Source organism: Hyaena hyaena, unplaced genomic scaffold, assembly GCF_003009895.1.
Source record: "Hyaena hyaena isolate Hyena2069 unplaced genomic scaffold, ASM300989v1 scaffold_510, whole genome shotgun sequence".
Classification (NCBI taxonomy): Eukaryota; Metazoa; Chordata; class Mammalia; order Carnivora; family Hyaenidae; genus Hyaena; species Hyaena hyaena.
The window spans coordinates 1,106,153-1,128,467 of record NW_024081141.1 but is presented as its reverse complement, the minus strand read 5'-3'; the positions used below and the strand labels follow the sequence as shown (position 1 = coordinate 1,128,467).

Here is a 22,315-nt window from a genome sequence, read left to right as displayed (position 1 = left end):
GGGGCTGTCTTCAGTCAGGAGTATGGCTAATTTGCCAGGGAACAAGCTAGAAGAGATACTGAAACACCAGCGGAGATGGAGGGGAGGGAGGAGGACATCCCAGGGAGCAGAGGGGAGGGCTGGAAGGTGATCCCTGATGAGCTGATTGGGATGAGGGATGAGATGCCCATTGGATATTCCCAAAGAGTAATAGATATTCCAGAGTGCCTTCTGAGGGCAATGGGCTGAACAGTGTTGCTTCTGTTTGCGGGTGAAGTGCAAGCCTGGGGGCAGAGCTGAATTGCCAGAAGGAGTGGCAGAGAGACTGCACATCGTCGCAGGGAACCTTCATCTCTGCCCTTCAGCCTCCCCTCTAAATGCCCTCAGAACACGTATTTAAAGCTAGTGCTTCACATCACGGCTGAATTATTAATCCGCTGGGGGTACTCCTGTCCAGGAGAAGGGCCAGGTTAAAGCTCAGAGATGGGGGGGAGCCGAGGCAACAGGACCCAGCTTGCTACCTCGGATGGAGCTGGAGCTGGGGCAACCCTGGGAGGAGGCTGGACAAAGGGACAGGACACAAGGAACTTCACCAGAAATCCCCATCTCCCAACAAAAGCTGCCTGAATTAGGTGCCGGATGCTGGCCTCTCGCCCTGGTAACCAAGGCCTCCGGAAGGAAGATCCGGCTCTCGTGGGTGAGAGGCGTTGCGCTGGAGAACCCAGAAACTGAAGGAGATGGGAGAGACCCTGAACCCAGGGGTGCCTGGCTGCCTCGATCTGTGGAGCATATGACTCTTGATCTTGGAGTCATGAGTTTGAGCTCCACATTGGGCATAGAGCTTACTCAGAAAGAGGCTGAACCCATTAGGAAAGCAGGATGGGGTTGATCCAGCATAGCCCAGCCTTGGCACAGTGCCTCGAGTATGGTTTGCACTCAATAGAATTTATGAGAGGGAAAGAGTGGGGGAGGGAAGAGAGAGAAGGGAAGCCCCCTCAGGGAGAAGTGGGTGCTGCTTCATGTCACAGAAGAGCTAGAGAAATGGTCCAGAGACTGCTGAAGAGGACTAGGGAGGTAGACCAAGGTTCCAGCCTGCAGGCTCTGGTCAGGGGGCTTCAGGCCTCTCCTCTCCCCCCAAAGGACAATATTTGGCTGGCCAAGCCTACCAGGGGTTTCTCAGCTCTGCCTGAGGACTGCGGGGAGGAGAGGATGAGGCTGGCTGGCTGGAGGACAGGGTGCCATGGACGTGGTCTGGGGTGGACCACAGGCACAGGAGACACAAATCAGTAAGCAGAGCAAGGCCGGACTGGGAAAGCACTTGAAACAGCAGGCAAGGATGCTTTTATTGACTTATGCAGAATCCCCTGTGGGCGGGCTCAGGCTGTGGGCAATGGACACAGAGCTGGCCGTGCAGGGCGGTAGAGGTGGGAACGGGGCTGAGAGGGCTCGGGAAGGCATGGGGAGCAAGTGGCCGGCAGGTCACTCAGTATGTGATGGACGTCTTCAGACTTGACTCCACTGTCTTCTTCAGGATGGTGTGACAGCCAGAGCTGGAGCCGGAGCTGGAGCCAGAGCCGGACACAGAGCAGGGGCCCAAATCAGGGCCCTGTCCAGAGCCCAGGATGATGCTGGAGCCTCCAGTCACGATGCTGGAGCAGCTGGACCCGAAGCTGCCTGTCCCGCCTCCGAGTCCACAAGTGGCCCCCAGGCCACCACCAGCTCCTCCAGACACGACGGCGCTGCCTCCCCCCAGAGCTGCCAAGAAATGCACCAGGGTCACGGCAGGGTCCTTGGGTCCCCACGGGGACCCCTCTTCCCAAGTCCCCTGATACTCACAGATAGTGACCTGGCTGGTGCATTCCCCAGACATCCTGGTGGAGAAAGGACAAGAGGAGGAAATGCTAAGACAGGCTGCAAAGCAGGCATCCCATGTGCTTTTTCACTTCTTGGAGGAGCTCACCCACCCTCTCAGCAGATACAACCTGCGGTCCCAATTTTAAATCCCTGCCTCCCAGCAGAATGGGTTGCCCTCAGTGGCTCAGAGTGCCAGGAAATCTCAAAATCCCCCTCAGCAAGGAGAGCGCCGCAGTGGCGGTCCGGTCCGTCCCCCTCTCCCACCTCAGTCGAGTTCCCACCTGCACTCCTCGCCCTCCAGCAGCCTGCGGTAGGTGGCGATCTCCACGTCCAGGGCCAGCTTCGTGCTCATCAGCTCCTGGTACTCACGCAGCAGTCGGGCCAGGTCCTGCTTGGCTGTTCTCAGAGTGGCCTCCAGCTTGTCCAGCTTGGCCCGGGCGTCCTTCAGGGCCAGGTCCCCACGCTGCTCAGCATCAGCGATGGTGGCCTGCAGGCCGGCGTTCTGGGATGGGTGTAGAAATGAGGGAGAAAGTGGCTGCAAGCCTAGGACCACCTCCCAAGGCACCTACTGTGAATGGAGCTTAAAGCCCAGGGTAGACCACAATCTCATGCGTTCAAACTATCCATGGCCAACCCCTGCCCCCCTCCACCCCCCCCCCGTTGCTCTCCTTCTAAGGGAAAGCATTGCCTCTTCTGCTTCCTTAACTCCCAAAGTGAGTTGAATGGAGTCTCCAAAACGTCATGTCCATCTAGAACTTCAGACTGTGATCTTATTTGGAAAGAGGAGTCTTTGCAAAGGTAATGCATTAAGGATCTCAAGATGAGCCCTAAATCCAATGAATAGTGTCCCTAGAAAAAGATAAGAGAGCACGGAGACAAACACAGAGAGATGATGCCACGTGACAATCAAAGGGACTGAAGTGATGCAGCCACAAGACAAGGAATGCCCAGGATTCCCGGGCCACCAGAGGCTAGGAGAAGGAGAGGAAGAATTCCCCTGCTCAGCTCCTTCAGAGGGAGTGCACCTGCTAGCATCCGATGTCATACCTCTGGCCTCCAGAACTGAGAGAAAACATGATCTGGTTTTCAAGCCTCCAAGTTCGTGGTACTTTGTTACAGCCGCCACAGGAAACTCATCTGCCTCCTGTCTCACCTCCTCCAGTGATCTTTCCCTATTTCTTCCCACTCCTGACCCTTAGCACCTTACTTGAGGCACTTTATCTCTACCCAGGCACTTAATGCTCTTCCCGTCCTGCATAGAGCATTATCTACAAGTCTCATCTTGAAGGCGACCACCATCCTTGATTGTTTTAGAACAGCCCCATTTCAAATACTTTGTCCTGTTATCAAAGTCCAGTAAAACCTTGGTATGGGAGCGTAATTCATTCCAGAGCCATGCTTGTAATCCAAAGTACTTGTATATCAAAGCGAATTTCAAAAACCATTGGCTCAGTTGTGATCATGTGATGTTCGGTGTCACATACTACTCGTATTGCAAGACATCGCTCGATTACCAAGTTAAAATTTATTAGAAAGTTTTGCTCGTCTTACGGAACACTCGCAGAGCAAGTTACTTGCAAGCCAAGGCTGTACCTTATATCAAACCACGTGCCTCAGTTTTGGGTTTGAGAAATACACTCTCTGTGCTTACCTCTCTGATCTGAGAGAAAACTCCCAAAAGAACATCATCCCTATCTAATCTGCCATCCAGTGGATTTACCCTCATGTTTGGGTCAGGAGAGAAGGCATTCCCTAAAGGCTCTCATTATTCTATTCCATTGTAGTCTCATTCTATTCTATTCTATCTTATTCTATTCTATCCTATCCTAACCTATCCTATCCTATTCTATACATAAGCACCTTATTGTTGGGAGACATCATCTCTATCCTACAGATAAAGAAACTGAGGTTCAGAAAGGCAGTGAGTGGCAGAGCTGGGACCCTAACCTCGGACAGCTGATGTCTAGTCCTAGACCACGGGGCTCTGCAGGAAGTCCAGTCCACCATGTGTATGCATGAAAATGAGGAGTAAGGCAGGTGGGGAGGTCTTTTTCCCAAAAGGGATTTTCGCAGGACAGGCACCTTGCTGTGTGGCAGATGTGGGGACGGAGCAGCACTCCTAAGTGTTGGTTGCTGGACTGAGACTCCACACCCTCACAATCACCCAAGTGAACTAACTAAGCTTAGAAAGTGGGTTTCTAGGGGCACCTGGGTGGCTCAGTTGGTTAAGCGTCCAACTTCAGCTCAGGTCATGATCTCATGGTGCATGAGTCCGAGCCCCACATCAGGCTCTGTGCTGACAGCTCAGAGCCTGGTTCCTGCTTCAGATTCTGTGTCTCCCTCTCTCTCTCGCCCCTCCCCTGCTCATACTCCGTCTCTCTTTCTCAAAAATAAATAAGCATTAAAAAAAAAGAAAATAAGTTTCTGGGCTCCACCCTTAGATACTGATTCCCTTAGTCTGACAGAGGCCCAGGGATCTGCATTTTAACAGATACTCCCAAGGAATTCCCAAGCAAGGAATTCAAATCTATGGGCAAAACACTGTGGCCGCAAATTGAATAATAAGACCCAGTCACCTTCATCTCGGGTCCCGAATCACATTCCAAAGGAAAGCGGGTGAGGAGGGGTGGAGACTGTGTCTGGGCTTTGAACAGCCCTGGAGCTCCAAGGGCTTTCTCAGCTTCCCTCCCCCGCCCCCCCTCCCGGTTTGGGAGTGGGCGGGCCACACGTGCCCTGGTTCTCAGCCTGAAGTGCTTGAGGAGACCGCCTGATCTGCCCTCTCAGCTCTCAACCCTCTGCTGATCCTAAAACTGATTCCTCGGGTTTGGGGAAAGTGGGTGCAAAGATACTTGAGAACTGAGGAATCTGTAATCTTTCACATCTAAAAGTGAGGCCTCCGGGACTAGCAGGAAACCATGTCCCCTGCCTTCTCCCTCCCCCTACTCCATCCCATGCCAGGCACCTAAAGCGTCACCTCCAACCCACACAAAGCATCTCAAGCATCTGCGTAAGAACTAGCCCCCTACACACACACCCCTATTCCACTGCCCATCACACCTGCTCCCTGAGCTCCTGGCTCTCATGCTCCCCAAATGGGACCCAGAGAGTCAGCACCTGGCCTTAGAGTCTCCGCTGGGCTTGAGGAGTAAGAGTCAAAAGAAAAGACTGGAAAACAGATAGATTAACACTCTCTCCAAGGAGCCAAAGGCAGCACAAGCAGAGCCCCCAGCAGTTGTTCAAAGTAAAACCCACACAGGCTTGAATTCGGAGGGAGATCATATTCCTCTAAAATGGGGCTTGAGGCCCTCTCCACCCAAATCATCCAAAGCTTCAGCCAGTTATCAAACCTGGACACAAACCTAGCCTTGACCTTGGCACCAAGAGAGTACAGGGAGGGCCTGGGGAGCTCTGGGAGCACTTACCTGCTTCTTGAGTTTCTCAATCTGACTCTGCAGCCTCTGACTCGCCTGCTGCAGCTGAGAGATCTGGACTTTGGTTGCCTTCATGCTATCCCCGTGAAGCTGTGCAGACACCTGAAGCTCCTGGTACTGAGGGGGACAGAGGTGACGCCATTAGTTGAGAGGACTTTCACCTTTGACTTCAAGACCATGAGAAATATTGTGTCCCCGGTTCTTTGCCTTCTCGCCTCTTCACTTGGAATGCAGGTTAAACACTGAGGCCAGGACACGATGGGCTGAGCCTACGACAGCCCAGGCTGGTGTCCCCGTTTCCCTGCACTGCCCTCCTCCTGGAGAAGGGAGGTGGGCATACCCACCCAGCCCTGGAGCCCCAGGGAGGTTGTTAGAACTGCCCCAAGGGGACCGAGGGGGCCGACCACCCTGGGGCATGGGCACAGAGACACAGCCCTTTCCGGCCCGGTGCTGCCCCCTGGCCCTGGCACCTTGGTCTGGTACAGCATCTCGGCCTCGGCTTTGCTGTTCCGGGCGATCTCCTCGTACCGGGCGCGCACCTCAGCGATGATGTCGCTGAGGTCCAAGCAGCGGCTGTTGTCCATGGACAGCACCACGGACGTGTCGCTGGCCTGGGTCTGGAGCTGGCTCAGCTCCTGCGGGGAAGACGGACTCGGTGTCCACCTGCTCCTGCTCCCTTCCCCCCTTGGAGCCTCGGGCAGGTGGACAGGATGCCTGACTCCATCAGGGGGCAGCCCTCGTTCCCCCAGGTGGGGTGGTATTGAGCACGCCCCGCCCTCTGCTGTCTCCTCGCCTGAAAATGAGGGTTGTAGGAGGTGATGTCTAATGACTCTTGCAGTGTGGACATTAAAGGTAAATGTCCTGCAAGCTCGAAATTACCTAGTCCCCATCACTCCCCTGACTTCTTATCACGCCCCCCTCCCTCTCGCTCCTCCAGCTCCAACCCCCACGGCCTCCTCAGTTCCACAAAGATACCAGCGCTCCACTGGGGGCCCTTCCCTCCACCTGCAATTCCCCAGTTCCACCTGCCTGGCTTCCCCACCTTCCCCACCGGCCTTCTTTTTTTTTTTTTTTTTAATTTTTTTTTAATATTTTTATTTATTTCTAGGAGAGAGAGAGAGAGAGCGTGAGCAGGGGAGAGTCAGAGAGAAAGGGAGATACAGACTCTGAAATAGGCTCCAGGCTCTGAGCTGGCAGTCAGCACAGAGCCCGACGCGGGGCTCAAACCCATGAACTGCAGGATCATGACCTAAGTGAAAGTCGGACGCCTAACCGACTAAGCCACCCAGGCGCCCCTTTAATATTTTTTTAATGTTTTGTTTATTTCTGAGAGAGAGAGAGAGAGAGAGAAAGACAGCATGAGCAGGGGAGGGTCAGAGAGAGAGGGAGACACAGAATCCGAAGATAAGCTCCAGGCTCTGAGCTGTCAGCACAGACCCCGATGCGGGGCTCGAACCCACAAACCATGAGATCATGACCTAAGCTGCAGTCGGACGCTTAACCGACTGAGCCACCCAGGCGCCCCTTCCCCACCAGCCTTCTAATCTTTGCTCAAACTTTGTCTTCTAAATGAGGCCACTCTGACCACCCTATCTGAAATTGGCACCTGCCTTACCCCCGACACATACACATTCCTAAGCCCTCTTTCCCTGCTCTGATTTTTCCTGTTTGCCATAGCACTGATCACCTTCTAACATATGCTAATTTACTTTTCGTAGCTCTATGGTTTATGGTCTGTCTCTCAACAGAAAGCAGGCGTGGTGATTTGTGTCTGGTTATTCACGAGTGTATCTGCAGTACCTAGCAATCCACATGGCACATTCTCAGTATCTGTTTGTCACATGACTGAATGCCTGGATCCAAGTCACCCTAACCAGGCTTTGCCTCCTGGCAACTCCCTCTGTAGCCAGGGAGCCTGCCTGCCCCGTCCCCTCCCCTCACTCCCACCTGCCCTCAGCAGACCACCACCCTGCACTTGGCAGATCCTCACTTCTTCATACAGATGCCTCAGGAAGCAGAAATACTCTTGCAGAGACTCCAGCTTGCCTTCTAGTTCCATCTTGCTCAGGAAAACCCCATCCACATCCTGGGGACGGGAAGACAGAAGCCATGTACTCCCACTTCCTGTTTGTGGGTCCCACTCTGGCTCAGGAGTTCTGGGCACACATTGCCCAATACTCATCTACAGCTATCCCCGGAGACCCACTCCTTCCTCCTCCAGCCCTGCCCCTCCCTGCTCTCCCTTTTGCCTCACACTGACGCACACTGCCTTCAGGAAGCCTTCCCTGATTACTCTCAACCAGTTCGGCTTCTTCCACTCCCTCCCCACCCTCTCCCACAGTGACACCCAGAGCTCATCACGCGGTCCTTCCATCAGCTCTTGTCCCAGGGTCCCTGTGTCTACACAGATGTCCCATTTCCCTGGGGGCCCCTACAGGCTGCATGAGATCATGTGTTGCTTTAGGATTCCCACCTCCCGCCCTCCCAGCCCTAGAACCGGGCTTTGTGCATGGTGTGTTCTCAGGATCCACGGGAAGCAGCTGACCCCCTCCGCCTTACCTTTTTGAGGACCGCAAAGTCATTCTCAAGTGTGGCGTGCCTGTGGGCCTCCTGCTCATACCTGTCAAATACGTACAGAAGGACGCTGCCTGAGGGGGTGAGATCAGAGCCCATGCCCCTCCTCCAAGCACAACAGCCCAGAAAAGGCTCCCCTTGCCATTAGACACTTCCACGAAACCGGCCCACTCCCCTACCTTCCCTATCAGAAGGTCACTGTCACACCCTGGCTGGGACCCTCTCTCCACTCTTTCAGCCCGTGTCTGCTTGAACACATGAGGCCATTTTCCTTCACGTCTATAAGGCACATTCCAACACCTCTCCTCGCCACTCACAATCGTCATGTGAAGCAGGCACTTTGGATTTTGTCAGAGAGAACACATGACTTTGCCCAAGTCGTGCATAATCAGATGGCCCCCGCAGATCTAAGACCAGGTCTCCTGGCCCCTGTCCTGGGCTCTTTCCGGGACCCACTCGGCCTCATGTGTCATCCTCCCAATGGCTCCGGGAGATGAGAAGGGCAGAGGGTACGTTCCCAGCTTACAGATGGGAACCGAGGCCGGCAAAGGTAAAAAGCCACACAGCCACCCCTTGCTCCCACTCGCCAAACCCAAGCCTCCTGTGAGTCCAGGGCTCTTTCCACACCACCAGGTGGCCTAGGTGGGGAGCCCAGAAACACAGCCCAGCTGTGAATCATGCCACAGGCCTGGGGATGGTCCCACTAAATGGATTCCCTTCCACCACCGAGACCAGAGAACATCTGAGTCATTTTAGCCCACAGCTTGCTCAACAGGAATTTATCGAGGAAAAACCCAATGAGGCATTGTTTAAATAAGCCCCTCCTAGCCCTGACCGGAAACATGGCCCTTGTAGCTGGGTCTTTTGGAACCAAGGCTCCCCAGACCTGGCCATCAGGAAGTGGGGGGAAGGGGGGGCTCCTTACCTACAACAGTGGGGCACCCTGAGAATCAGAGGGATTGGGGTGCAGAGGGGAAACCGCTGATGCGTCTCTGGGAGCTCAGCATGTGGGAGACCCTCCAACCGACAGCCCCCATCCAAACCCTCCCGGACCCCACCTGCGCCCCATGGGCTCTGGGGTTTGCCTACTTGGCCTTGTGCTCCTCTTCCTGGTCCTGGCAAGACTTCAGCTCGGCGTCCAGGGCCCCTCGTTCGCTCTGAAGCTGCTCCAGCAGCTTCCTGAGCCGGGCCAGGTAGGCCTCGAAGACAGACTCCAGGCTCTGGGGACTGTCACTCACCTCCTGCTGCTGCAGCAAGTGCCACTTCGTCTCCAGGACCTTGTTCTGCTGCTCCAGGAACCGCACCTGCAGCCCAAGCAGAGGGTCCCTGAGGCTCCGGTGGGACTCCCTGGCCACAGGCTCTGAAAGCCAAGCCCCAGGAACACCCCCCCCCCACTTAGCCCACCTTTCCCCTATCTCCCAAATCCAGCGTGGGCAGGGGCAGCCTCACGCCCTCCCGTGAGACTCTGAGCTCATCAAAATGATCGGGATGGCTAGCAGGGAAGGAGCCTCCCACTGCCGAACGACGGTTCTCGGTCCCTGTGCCCCAACCCTAGAACAGCAGAGCCTCTGCATAATGAGGACGCAGTGAGACCACTGGAAGGACTTCCTTGCTGCAGAAGAGATTAGAAAAGTGGAAACCAAGGAGATTTCCCCATTCCCAAATCCACCAAGGACAGTTCCTCCGAGAGAGGCGCAGAGAGAGGGGCTTAGCAGAGCTGACCCTCACCTTGTCAATGAAGGAAGCAAACTGGTTGTTGAGGGTCCTGATCTCTTGGGTCTCCTGGGTCCGCACCGCCTGGAACTGGGGGTCAATCTCAATCTTCAACGGGGTCAGCAGATTGTGGTCGATGGTCACTTCCCGGATGCCCCCCGGTGGGCACAGGGAAAGTCCAGGCCCACAGCGGCCCTCCCCAAGCCGCACCCCTAGCCTTCCCCCTGATCCCCAGGCCCTCCCACGAGAGCCCCCCTTGCACCCTCCGAAGGAACCAAAGCTCCTGCTACTGAAGCTGCCCCCGCGGCGGCCCCCTGAGCGAGCGGAGCAGGCCGAGCGAGCACTGAAGCCCCTCTGGGCCTGGCAGGAGGGGAGAGACATGGTAGAGACAGAAGGCCACACAGCTGCAGACAGACAGTGGATAACCGAGGTGTGTGAGTTCCTGCCCCGAGGCCCCAGCACGAGACTTTTATCCCCTCCCATGCCTGGGTTGGGCCTTGGGGAGCAAGATGCTCTTGGCCTGACTGTATCTGTCACTGGCTCCAGCTGACCTATTCTGACACGCCTGGAGAGTAGGGGCCCAACACGTGTGGAGCCCAAGGGACAAGGAGCTCCCAGGCCGGCAAGAGAGCTGAGCCCGTCCCAAAGACAAGGAAGCAGCTGGAGACCGGGGCTGGGGGTGGGAACAATGGCCCCGAGCGGTCACTGTGGGTCATTCAAGGAAGGCGTTCCAGAGAAGGAGATGGGGGGATGGGGAAGGAGACAGGGGGTTCACATGGAGCATCTGAGTGCCCTGGAGATGCTGGACAGAGGAGAGTGAAGCTTCTCGAGGGAGAATCTACCTACAATAATTGGAGAAGGAAGGCACTCAGTGGCACTCAGCGGCACTAAGAGAAACTACGAGGTTAATAGAGGTGTTATTGTCATCATTGGCTAAACGACACTCCAAGATTTGGAAATGAATCCAAAATACAGGGTGTCCAAGTCCCTCCTCTTGCTCAACCCAGCAATCATCCATGAGGCACCACCCCACTCCAACCAGGCATCTCCATCCAGGACCTGGGCAAGTGGCGCATTTCCAAGCCCAGCTTATGTCCCCAATCCTTCCACAGGCACACAGCCCAGTCCCATCCACTTGGGTCATGCACTGCATGTGTCAGGTTACAGATCAGAGGCACCTGGACTCTGAAGTAAAACACATAGTTAGAAAAATACTCCCTTGGGATAACGAGGGCAGACACGGGAGTCCAGGGATCCCCCCAGGATAGATCCTGTGTCTGCCCTCTGGTATTCCGTGAGCCTCCCACCCCGTCCAGGATGCCTGGACCGGGCTCGTCCCGTCGCCACCACTGAAACTCCTCCAACATTGGCGAGCAGCGTTGGACAGCTTGGATTTTTAGAAATTTCTGAAATTCCTTCTTTACACGGTGGTGGGAAGGCTATTTCTTCCCCCCTCCCCCCCCCCGCCCACCTGCTCCTAAGACTGGTGGCCCCTGATAACTAGGATACTGTGCCTTTAATAATGCAATTCAAAGCAGGAATAAGCAGGGATTCGGCATAACGAACACTCAAGAGACATGCTATGAGGAAGTCAGTCCTAGCAACGTGAACCCCACCCCCAGGCCAGATGATAGTGAGCCAGTCTCTTCTTCCTCCAAAGGATTAGAAGCCCCTTCCTCCTTCTTGCCCCAACTGGCACACCTCTGAATAAAGCTGAACCACAGATGACCTCAAGGGGAAGAAGAGGTTGGGCCTTCGGTGGGGAGAACAAAGGAGATCAAAGCACTAAGGGGCCAGGTCAAGGAAGAGAAAAAGAGAAAAGATCCAAGCAGGAGATCTGAGTGTCCCATGGAGAGGGAGGCAGTGTGGAGCAACCTCCGGGTCTAGAAAGAGAATCTGGGAAATGGGTTGAATCCCACTGAGGACGCACCTCCAAACCCTACCCACTAGGGACCATCTTCCCCACTAGGGAAGCCCGATGCCTTCCTTCCAGGCTCCATGAATGTGTTTGATAAACATCTCTGTGGACTGGACTCTACCACCCCTTCCCCTGGTATTAAGGGTGGAGGACAGAGATCATGGGTTGGATGGCACCAAATCCACCTCCCTGGAACTTCCTCATATTTGTAATGTTATAGAATATTAAAGCCAGGGGCGCCTGGGTGGCTTAGTCGGTTAAGCATCCGACTTTCGCTTAGGTCATGATCTTGCGGTTTGTGGGTTCGAGCCCCGCGTTGGGCTCTGTGCTGACTGCCAGCTCAGAGCCTGGAGCCTATTTCAGTCTGTGACTCCCTCTCTCTCTGACCCTGCCCTGCTCACGCTGTCTCTCTCTCTCTCTCTCCTAGAAATAAATAAAACATTAAAAAAAAAATTTAAAAAAAAAAAAAAAGAATATTAAAGCCAAAGTGAACTTCAATGTCATTGTCCAATGCCCCCATTTTACACTTAAAGATTCTGAGGCCCCATAGGGTTTAGGGCGGGGTGCAAAGACTGTGCACTTGGGTAACCTAAGAGATTGCACCAGATGACCTCTAAGCCTGCTTTGACCCATCACTCTGTGATCTGAGTGACTTGCTGAAGGCCACCCACACAGCTGGTCAGGACCACCACTCAGCTGAGACCACTGCCCCATGGAGCAGCCCCCTAAACCCTTGGTCATACCTTGTCCACCACTCTATCCAGCGCAGGGTCTGGTATACACTAGGGACCAATAAGTGTTTGTTTTAAGACCTGAATCTTTATAAATGACAGTCACAGCAAGGACCTTCTTGAATTGCCCTGGTTCTCAAATGCTGCTGTCACAGGTTTTCTTCCATTAAAAATAATAATAATAGGGGCAACTGGGTGGCTCAGTCGGTTAAGCACCCGACTTTGGCTCAGGTCATGATGTCACGGTCTCTGAGTTCAAACCCCGCGTCGGGCTCTGTGCTGACAGCTTGAAGCCTGGATCCTGTCTTCAGATTCTGCGTCTCCCTCTCTCTCTGCCGCTCCCTCACTCCTGCATTCTCTCTCTCCCTCTCTCAAAAATAAATAAAGCATTTTTAAAAATTTTTAATTAGGGGTGCCTGGGTGGCTCAGTCGGTTGAGCATCCGACTGGCTCAGGTCATGATCTCGGGGTCCGGGAGTTCAACCCCCACATCGGGCTCTGCTGACAGCTCAGAGCCTGGAGCCTGCTTCAGATTCTGTGTCTCCTCTCTGCCCTTCCCCTGCTCATGCTCTGTCTCTCTCTGTCTCTCAAAAATAAATAAACGTTAAAAATTTTTTTTAATTTTTTTAATTAAACATTTTTTAAAATTAATAAGAATTAAAATAAAATAAAAATAATAAATCAAAAATAAATAAATAATCATTTAGCGATGGAAAGAATGCTGATGCAGTTTGGGGATTTGAATGCTAGGCCCTCACGGGCTGAGCAATATGTTCCTATACACAAAGGGGCACAGAGGGGTCTCAATTCATGCAGCAACCGAAGTACAAACGGCACAAATCACGACTTCCCATTAAACCCAGCAGTGTGAAGCCTCTGATGGGTCATGGTTACGGCTGTCCTTGGTCCCCCCTGCTCTTGGTTAACCCTCTTCGGCCACACCTCCTGCTCTGCAGCCCCTGAATATCTGGGCCCACCTTCAGGAAAGCGCCAGGCCGGCTCTGGTTCTTCTAGCTCCCCGGCGGCCCCTTCTTTCTTCCCTGCCTCACCCTAAGCTCACCCTGGCCACAGCAATAAAGCCCCAACCTCTTTCACTCAAGCCTGTCCTGCTTGTGCGGTGGATTTCTTGACCCAAATGCCATTTACTCACCTTGATTCAATTTTTTATCAACAAAATGTGACTAAGCACCCACTGTGTGTGGAAGCCTGTTCTGAGTGTTAAGAATTTAGCAAAGGGCAAAGCACAGCCCCTGCACCAAGAAAGCCAGGAGTCTCATGGAAAAACAGTGAACAAACAGGTAATTAGACAAGTATTTCATTGCAATTAACAATAAGGAAAGAAAAGTATAGGGTATGAGACAGGCCTAACCTAGCTGATCCCCTGATTTATTCTTGAGAATGCCAAGAACGCTCCTGCCTCAGAGCCTTTGCACTTGCTGTTCCCTCTTCCTGGACTTCTCCTCCCCAGATACCCATTGCCTAAAAGTCCTCTTCTCTGCTGCCTTAAACCAAAATCGCGACCCTGGGTCCATCCCTCCTCTGACATTTTTTCATCCCTTTCTCTGCTTGCTTGCTTTCCACTTATCACCTGGCACTTCCTAACATGCCACGTACTTTACTTACTCACTTTGCTCACCAGCTCCCCACAGCAGACTGTGAGCTTCATGAAGGCAGGCATTTGGCCCCTTTGTTTGCTTATATATCTTCTACACTCAGAATGGCACCTGGCAGGGGTGCCTGGGTGGCTCAGTTAGCTAAGCATGACTCTTGATTCCAGCTCAGGTCACGATCTCGTGGTTTGAGTTCAAGCCCCACATCAGGCTCTGCACTGACAGCTTGGAGCCTGCTTGGGATTCTTACTCTACCTTTCTCTCTGCTCCTCTTCCACTCGTTCTCTGTCTCTCTCCCAAAATAAATAAAAATAAACTTAAAAAAAAAAAGAAAAGAAAAGAAAAGAAGGGTGCCTGGCATACAGGAGGTACTTAATATCTTAATGAATGAATCCCCATTCAGTTTCGTTTCATTGATTTCCTTCCACTTTCAACCTCTGGAGGTCCTTGTGACTCTTAATTCTATTCTATCCCCATCCAATCCCTGAAGGTGGGGGGCATGCATGCACTTGAGAAACATGGTCAGTGTGTGTGCGCATGTGTGTTTATTGAACTCCTACTGTGGGTGAGCACTGAGGGACATGATACAGGAGATAAAAAATGGATAGGGCCCCACCCCCATTCTGAAGGAATATACAGTCCCACGGAAGATATATATATGAATACAGAATGGGGGGTGGTCTGAGAGGGGCCGCCCCGTGTTGCAAGTGTGCATGTTGGAGTAATAGTGGGGAAATCCTCTTCTGGAAGAACCTTGACCCCGTGCCATGGGCTTGGAAGAAGGCAAGGACAGGCTCCAGTAGCATAGGCCGCTGGACGCCCTCCCTTTACAGATTTACATCCCCCCAGGGTCTGTCCTTTAGGTCTTCTGCTCAACTATTTGGGAATCTACCCAGTTGTACTTTTCTCCAGACCCCATCTTTTTAATCCAGCATCCAATTCTTGTAATCAAAGTAGAACTGACACACAACATCAGTTTCGAGTGTGCAACACGGTGATTCCCCAAGTCTACGCGTTGTGCTATACTCACTGCAAGTGTAGATATCTGTCGCCATATAACGCTATCACAATAACATAGACTCCATTCCCTGCCCTGTGCCTTTCATTCCTGTGACATTCATTCTGTAACTGGAAGCCTGTATCTGCCCGTCCCCTGCACCCATTTTACCCTGACCCTGTTTTCCTGTCTCTCTGTGAGAACATCAGAAAATCTATCAGATGACTCATTGGGGCACCTACGTGGTTTACACTTAACAGACTAAATAAACACCCAGAAAAGGGAACTGAGACACCAAGAGAACAATTTGCTCAAGGCCACGCAGTTAGTCTGCCACAGAGCCAGAACATGAACAGAGGTAGTTGGGCTCTCGAATCCCTATGCTTCACCACCACTCTATGCTCCTCTCAGAGACCCAGAATATCTGTGTTGAAGGACACCTTAACAGGCTGAAGCCCAGAAAGATAGAATGACTTGCCCAAGGTCACACAGTAGACCCAAAAGTAAAGGTCTTTCCTCCACATGCATCCATTGTCAACGTTCATTAAGCACTATCAGGTGCTAGACACTATGAAGCAAAGAATGCTAGAAGTCCCTGCCTTGGAGGAATTTGCAATCTGGTGGGGAATCTATGTAAAAACCAGTAAGTGTAATAGAAGTGCTGGAGGCCCCACTGTACTATGTACAGGGTACTGTGGGGCCTGGGGATTTTCTAGAAGCAGCATCAGGTGTTCATGTTCCCAGCATGTTCAAGAAGAAGACAGTCATCTCCTGGGGTCAAGGTGAGGCTGTGTGCCACCCGCACTTGCTCTGGTTTTCCTGGCTTTCGCAGGGCAATGAAGGGGTTGGTTACTGCCCTGCAGTTTGAAAGGAACTGGACAGAAAAGCGTTCCTCACTTGCCTTCAGCCAGCCTCCCTGCCCCCACTGTGCACAGCCCATGGCTTTCTTCTTGTCACAGAACGTTCCCTCAGGCCTTCACAGCCTTCTAACCCAGAGCACAAAGAACATCAGTCATTGGCACATGTGACCCTCACCATCATGTACTTAATGGGTTTTTTTTTAAGTTTATTTATTTCTTTTAAGAGAGAGAAAGCATCAACGGGGAGGGGCAGAGAGAGAGGAGGGAGAGAGTCTCAAGCAGGCTCCACACTGTCAGCGCAGAGCCTGATGTGGGTGGGAATCGATCTCACCAGCAGTGAGATCATGACCAGGAGTCAGACGCTTAACCGACTGAGCCACCCAGGCACCCCAACAGTTTTCTTTAAATCAAATCTAAAGCAATTCACTTTTTTTCTTATCCTGACCCTAACCAGTAATGTCCTTGAAATCATGGCTTTGGTTTGCTAGTTCCAACTTTTCTCATTCATATTCAAATAAAACATAGCTATTAAAGTGTCACACATTCATCCATGTGCCAATGGGCTACACAGGAAACACACGTCAGCTACACCTGCCACCTGTGTCAGAGCTGGGCACCTGGGTGGCTCAACCAGTTAAGTGTCTGGCTCTTGATTTCAGCTCAGGTCACGATCTCACAGGTTCCTGGGATAGAACCCTGCATCAGGCTCTGTGCTGACGGTGAAAAGCCTGCTTGGGATTCTCTCCCCCCCTCTCTCTCGGCCCCTCCCCAACTCACACACATGCTTGTTCACGCTCTCTCTCTCTCAAAATAAATGAATAAAAGCTTAAAAAAAAAAAAAGCTGGAAGGCTTGAAGCTGCCCCAAAGCCAGTGAGGACAAGGAAGGGGTGCTTTGCAGAGGTGGCCTGTGGGGCAGGAAAGCAGAGGGAGGAGATGAAAGAGGCAGCCCCTTGCTCCACCCCAGGCCAAGCAAAACACACTCCAGCGCTCTCTGCCCTGGCACCCTCCTTCCCACTGGGCTGGGACAGGTAGCCCATGCCCTCTTCCCTGCACTGGCAATGGAGGAAGGTGGCACCCATCCAGAGAATGGGCTTTTTTTTAAATTTATTTGTGAGAGAGAGACAGAGTGGGAGTGGGGGAGGGGCAGAGAGAGAGGGAGACACAGATAAAGCAGGCTCCAGGCTCTGAGCTGCCGGCATAGAGGCCGATGCAGGGCTCAAACCCACAAACCAGGAGATCATGTCTTGAGCCAAAGGCAATGCTCAACTGACTGAGCCCCCCAGGTGCCCCAAGAATGGGTTTATTGCATCAAGGGTGGGTCAAGCTACTGCCCCCGCAGCCTCTCCAGGTAATGAGGCCCCAAAACCCACAGGGAGCTCAATCCCAAGACAGAGACCTTGGAGAGCAGGGATTTGCCAAGTTTTGCCTGGGAGTTACGAATTTAAATGTTTGTCCCCGTACATACATTTGAGAGTGGGTTGAGAGCGGCAGTAAGGGGCAATGCGGAACTCCAGCTTTGGAATAATAACCTTTTACATGTAAGACCTGATCATGTTTCAGGAAGCACTCCTCAGACACCTATTGAGGACCCTCTGGGTGTCATCACTGTGCCTGCACCAGACCTCTGCAGATCCTTCATCTTCTCTCCAGAAATCTGAGAAGTGGGCATTGTTGTTGCTTGCTCTACAGGCACAGACACAAAAGCAAGTGTCCGGGATCTCAAAGACAGTAAGAGGCCAAGGCAGGATGAGAACACAGGTCTTCTCAGAAGGCCCGGGCATCCTCTGCGACTCTTTTGTGCAGTATGTATAGTCTGTGTTTCTCTATTCGACAGATACCCGGAAGCCAGGTGCTTGGGAGAGAGCCCAGGGAGGGGGACTCGCTGGGCTCGGGACTGAACAATGGATTCTCTGCTGATGGACAGAACACAGCTCCCTTTCATGGTGTTTGCCATTTTCTGGGGGGTAAATACTTCCGGCAAGGCTGATTTCAAGCTAGCTCCAGCACACCACTAGCCGGAGGTGAAAGAGACTCTCCCAGACAGCGGGAGCCAAGAACACACCAGTGGTGCCTGGGAGAGGGAACTGGGGCTGGGCTGGACCGAGGGAAGAGGGAGGTGTTCAGACCAGAAAACCTGAGAGTCCAGACTTGCCTATCTAGGGCTCAGCAGGCAGCCGCCGCCACTCTGACCCAATCAGGTTCAGCCAGTTGGGTGCCTGGTTGCTAGCAAGTGTCCCTGATGTGGCAAATATTTGTGAGACATGTTGCTAAGGACAGCCTCCTAACACCTCAGAGGGTGAAAGACTCATGGAGAAATTTCTAGGGGAAAGTTCTCAGGATTCCTACAGCGCTAGGAAAGTAAGGGAAGGCCTCACAGGAAGTCCTGGTTGGGGGGAGTGGGGGGAGGGGGTTTACCCCGAAGAGTTCCCTGCCCCTATCCTTTACCAGCATCCCTCCCCTAGCCATCTGAAGAGCTGTGCCTGGAGCACGGAGACATGAGGGGGGTCGAATCTTCTGACCCCCACCCCCACGGAACTTCAGTCTGAGAGAACAGTATTTTCAAAATTGCAAGTCACAACACAGCAGTAGGTTGTGAAATCAATCGAATGGGTCTCAACCAGCATAACAGCGTGCATCACCAACAGTGAGGCTACTTTCGCACCACAAAATTTCGTTCTGTCTGTGTGTCTGTGTGTCTGTGTATACAGAACTGTGATCCAAAATGAATTTCTTCCAGGGCTTCTGGGTGGCTCAGTCGGTTGAGCATCCGACTCTTAGTTTCGGCTCAGGTCATGATCTCACAGTTTGTAGTTTCAAGCACCCACATCGGGCTCTGTGCTGACAGCACAAAGCCTGCTTGGGATTCCCCTTCCCCTGCTTGCTCTCTATCTCTCTCTCTCTCTCTCTCTCTCTCAAAACTAAATAAATAAACATTTAAAAAATAAGAATAAAATAAAAATAAATAAAATGAATTTCTTCCCAGGGATCATTGTCCAAATGCATTTAAAAAACTCTCTGATAGAGAACTCTAGATGCTGGCGAGGATGTGGAGAAACGGGCACCCTCCTGCACTGTTGGTGGGAATGTAAACTGGTGCAGCCCCTCTGGAAAACAGTGTGGAGGTTCCTCAGGAAACTAACAATAGAACTCCCTTATGACCCAGCAATAGCACTGCTAGGAATTTACCCAAGGGATACAGAAATGCTGAGGCATAGGAGCACATGTACCCCAATGTTCATAGCAGCACTCTCCACAATAGCTAAAACATGGAAAGAGCCTAAGTGTCCATCAACAGATGAATGGATCAAGAAGATGTGGTTTATCTATACCATGGAATACTACATGGCAATGAGAAACAATGAAATCTGGCCATGTGTAGCAACATGGATGGACCTTGAGGGTGTTATGCTGAGCGAAATAAGTCAGGCAGAGAAGGACAAATACCATATGTTTGCACGTATAGGAGGATTAGGAGGAACTTGACGGAGGACCAAGGGGGAGAAGAAGGGCGGAAATGGTGGGGGAAAGGGAGAGAGGCAAACCATGAGAGACTCTTGAATGCTGACAAAAACTGAGGACTGATGGATGTGGGGGGGAGGGGGGGATGGGCATGAAGGAGGGCACTTTGGGGATGAGCACTGAGTGTTATGTAAAAACTAATTTGACAATAAACTATTTGTAAAAAAAAAAAAAAAAAAAAAAAAACTCTCTGATAGAAGTGGCCCCACACACACGACCCCAAGAAATAAGACCAGAACCAGGAGCAGCGTCAGCTAATAGGACAGAGGATGGGAAAATAGAGGTTTCCTCTGGGAAGCTTTTCCAGAAGAGGGAGGTAATGAAAGCAGGTTTAAGAAGGGGGAAAGCAGAGGGTAAGGAGCTCTCCCAATCTATCCTGAGGGTTAGGAAATTCTCCTAATATCGAATCTAATCCCTAAACCCACTGATGTGCTTCCTGCCCCGCAGCGCGCCAACCCCCCAAAGTGAAGAATCGTGGCCCCCTCATCCATGGAACCACTGAGTCATGACAGTGACGAGGACGGGAACCCTTGGGTTGGGTCCAGAGAGAACAAGGCCCACAGGGCTGGAGAGAGAGCAGACAGCAGCAGGCTGAGCAGAGATTCTCTCTCTGCTCCTCCCCTGCTTGTGTTCTCTCTCTCTCTCTCAAAATAAATAAACATTTAAAAAAATAATAAAAGACTACAATAACGCACAACCAGAGAGTGACCCAACAACAAAAATACCCCACACAACACCTGCCAGTTGTTGTAAAATGTCCGAGCAGAGAGACCTAAGTGGTCATCTTGTTCAACACCCTCATTTTACAGCACAAGAAACTGAGGCCCAGGGAGGGAAAGCAACCTACCCGGGGCACACAGCAAGGATAAGACTCAAACCACTAAGCCAGGACTCGTTTCATCCCCCATTATTGAGAGCCTAGGATAGAGACCCATGGAGGAGGACCCCAAGCCCCCCATCACCCACCCACTCCCACCACCCCAGCAAGCTCATGAAGGCTCTCCTCCACCCATCACATTTCCCAGCCACTTCTCAGCACCAAGCACTGTGCTAGGTGTTTCAGATGCAATGAATAATCCCATCCAGCTATGAATGGGGGGGCACCTGCTCCCCTCCAGGTAAGGACCCTGGCTCTGTGACCCCCTCCTCCCCTGCCCAGACACTTGTTGCTCTCAGGAAGTTCTTAGGTATAACCTCACTCTTTCCTGCTCCAACATTAGCCCAGATCCTGTTGGCCCAGAGGCACCTGCTCTCTGACCTGACAGGTGGGGAGGGCGCCTTTCCTGGCCCCCAAGTCAGCCCATCCACGATTCCAAAGGTGGCATATAAGCCCAAGGAGTTGTGCCAGCAGAAGCTTGCGGGCAGGGAGCAGGCAGAGAGAGCAAAAGACCAGCAGGAAGATGGTGGGTGGGGAAGTGGAAAGGGAAGGAACGGCAGCTCCCACCCACTGCCCAGCTTCTTAAAGTCCAGGCTGAGGATCTAAAGACGTAGAGGAAGAAGATTCTAGGGTTTGTGGCACTTCCTTTTCTTTATACAAATAATACAAGTTCATCACTGAAAATTTTAAAACAACATATAATAAAATAAAATTGGGAAAAATAAAAGTCTTCCAAAAACTACAACCTAGAAGTAATCACTGTCAACATTTTGGTGCATAACCTTCCAGACTTTTCCAAATGTAAATATCTTTCATTATTCCTTCAACCCATATTTATTGGACACTTCCTCTGTGCCAGGTATTGTTCTAGTACTATCTAGGGATAAAATAGCCAACAAAACAGATAAAAACCCATGTTTTTATCTTATGGAGTCTGTGTTTTATAATTATATATTTATAATTATATAAAATAAATTATATTTATAATTATATATGCATATATATGTATGCATATGTGTATATTCATATTTCTAGCATAGTGCTGTATGCTGCTCTAGTGAAAGCACCACTTATTCATATAAATATGTATTTCCCAGAAGTGGAATCAGATTACACATATGGATTTGTGGCCAGTTCCACCCTGTGATCAGAGTATTGTAAATGGTTGAGTATCTCTTTGCAAGGATTCTCAGGGCTTTCCACCAGGTCCACTGTGTGATTTCTTTCCCAGAGGACACATGAACCTCCGGGAGCCCCGTCTGAACACAGGTACACACATACACAAACATACAGGCATACACTGTCTCCTGTAGGCGCCAGCCAGCAAGTCACTGGACGGGGCAGGCTGATCCAGCCCCGGTCCCAGACATCTTTCCAGGATTTTCCAGGGCACAGACCCATTCCTGGTATTCCCTTCCAGGCAGGAACGGAAGCAGGAGCCTGGCTTCTCCTGCTCTTGACTCCCCCTGCAGGCAGCCAGGGCTCTCGCAACCAGAACAGGGTCTGGGAGCCAGGCAGAAGCTGGCCCTGCAGCAATCCGTAAAACAGGAGTGGGGACGGATCAGGACCTCCCTGAAGTATCTTCCCTGCCACCATTTCTCTGGTGCCTGGTGGGGTTGTAAGGCGAGAGCCCCCCAAACAGGCCCCCAAATGGGAACGTAAACCACCAGTGATTCCCGGCTGTTTTTCTGGACATTGTGAAGTCCCAGCTGGCCCTGGGGAAATCCACACAGTACATGGACTCCACAGAAGCTAGCTCCTGGGGTCCTGGGGGTACCTTGGGCAGAGCACAAGAGTGACCTGAAGATCAGGAAGAGAGGCCGGTGGTTAAGAGCATGAGTCAGACTGCCTGGGTTCAGGTTCCGTCTCCACTACTGACTAGCTCTGTGGCCTCAGGCAAGTGACCTAACCTCTCTGTGCCTCCATGTTCACAGCTATAATAAGGGAATAATAAACCCTATTTCATAGGGTTGCTGTGTATGTCAAACAAGATGATACACGTAGTGCCCAGAACAGCACTTAGCACGGGGTGGTGTCTACCAACTATTAGCTTTGATTATTATTATCTTCTCAACCCCCCCTTGCCAGCCAGGCCTTGGCCTACTGAAGGCTGCCTTTCCCAGGACTCCCCCTGCTCTCGCTGTTATCTGAGGACAACGTGAGGCAAAAGAGAGAGTGGGGACATGTGTGCGGGGACATGGGAGGAGTGCATTGTGTGGAATTTTGAACTGCATGTGGGACAATGAGTATGA

General features: G+C 51.9%; 1 protein-coding gene across 2 annotated transcripts in view; it reads right to left on the bottom strand.

Annotated features, from left to right (window-relative positions):
* Nucleotides 1–1,324: 1,324 nt before the first annotated feature.
* The window catches only part of KRT78 (keratin 78), a 36,000-nt gene continuing 15,009 nt past the window's right edge, over nucleotides 1,325–22,315 (bottom strand). The window contains exons 2-10 of one of the 2 annotated variants that reach the window (XM_039255098.1): nucleotides 9,567–9,641; nucleotides 8,928–9,142; nucleotides 7,824–7,884; nucleotides 7,255–7,350; nucleotides 5,735–5,899; nucleotides 5,256–5,381; nucleotides 2,115–2,335; nucleotides 1,816–1,850; nucleotides 1,325–1,734 (exon numbers count right to left, since the gene is read on the bottom strand). In XM_039255098.1, the coding sequence (XP_039111029.1) occupies nucleotides 1,463–1,734; nucleotides 1,816–1,850; nucleotides 2,115–2,335; nucleotides 5,256–5,381; nucleotides 5,735–5,899; nucleotides 7,255–7,350; nucleotides 7,824–7,884; nucleotides 8,928–9,142; nucleotides 9,567–9,641 (1,266 nt within the window). In that variant the 3' untranslated portion in view covers nucleotides 1,325–1,462. Of the gene's footprint in view, nucleotides 1,735–1,815; nucleotides 1,851–2,114; nucleotides 2,336–5,255; nucleotides 5,382–5,734; nucleotides 5,900–7,254; nucleotides 7,351–7,823; nucleotides 7,885–8,927; nucleotides 9,143–9,566; nucleotides 9,933–22,315 lie in introns of those variants that run through there. The other variant, XM_039255097.1, reaches the window with a different exon arrangement.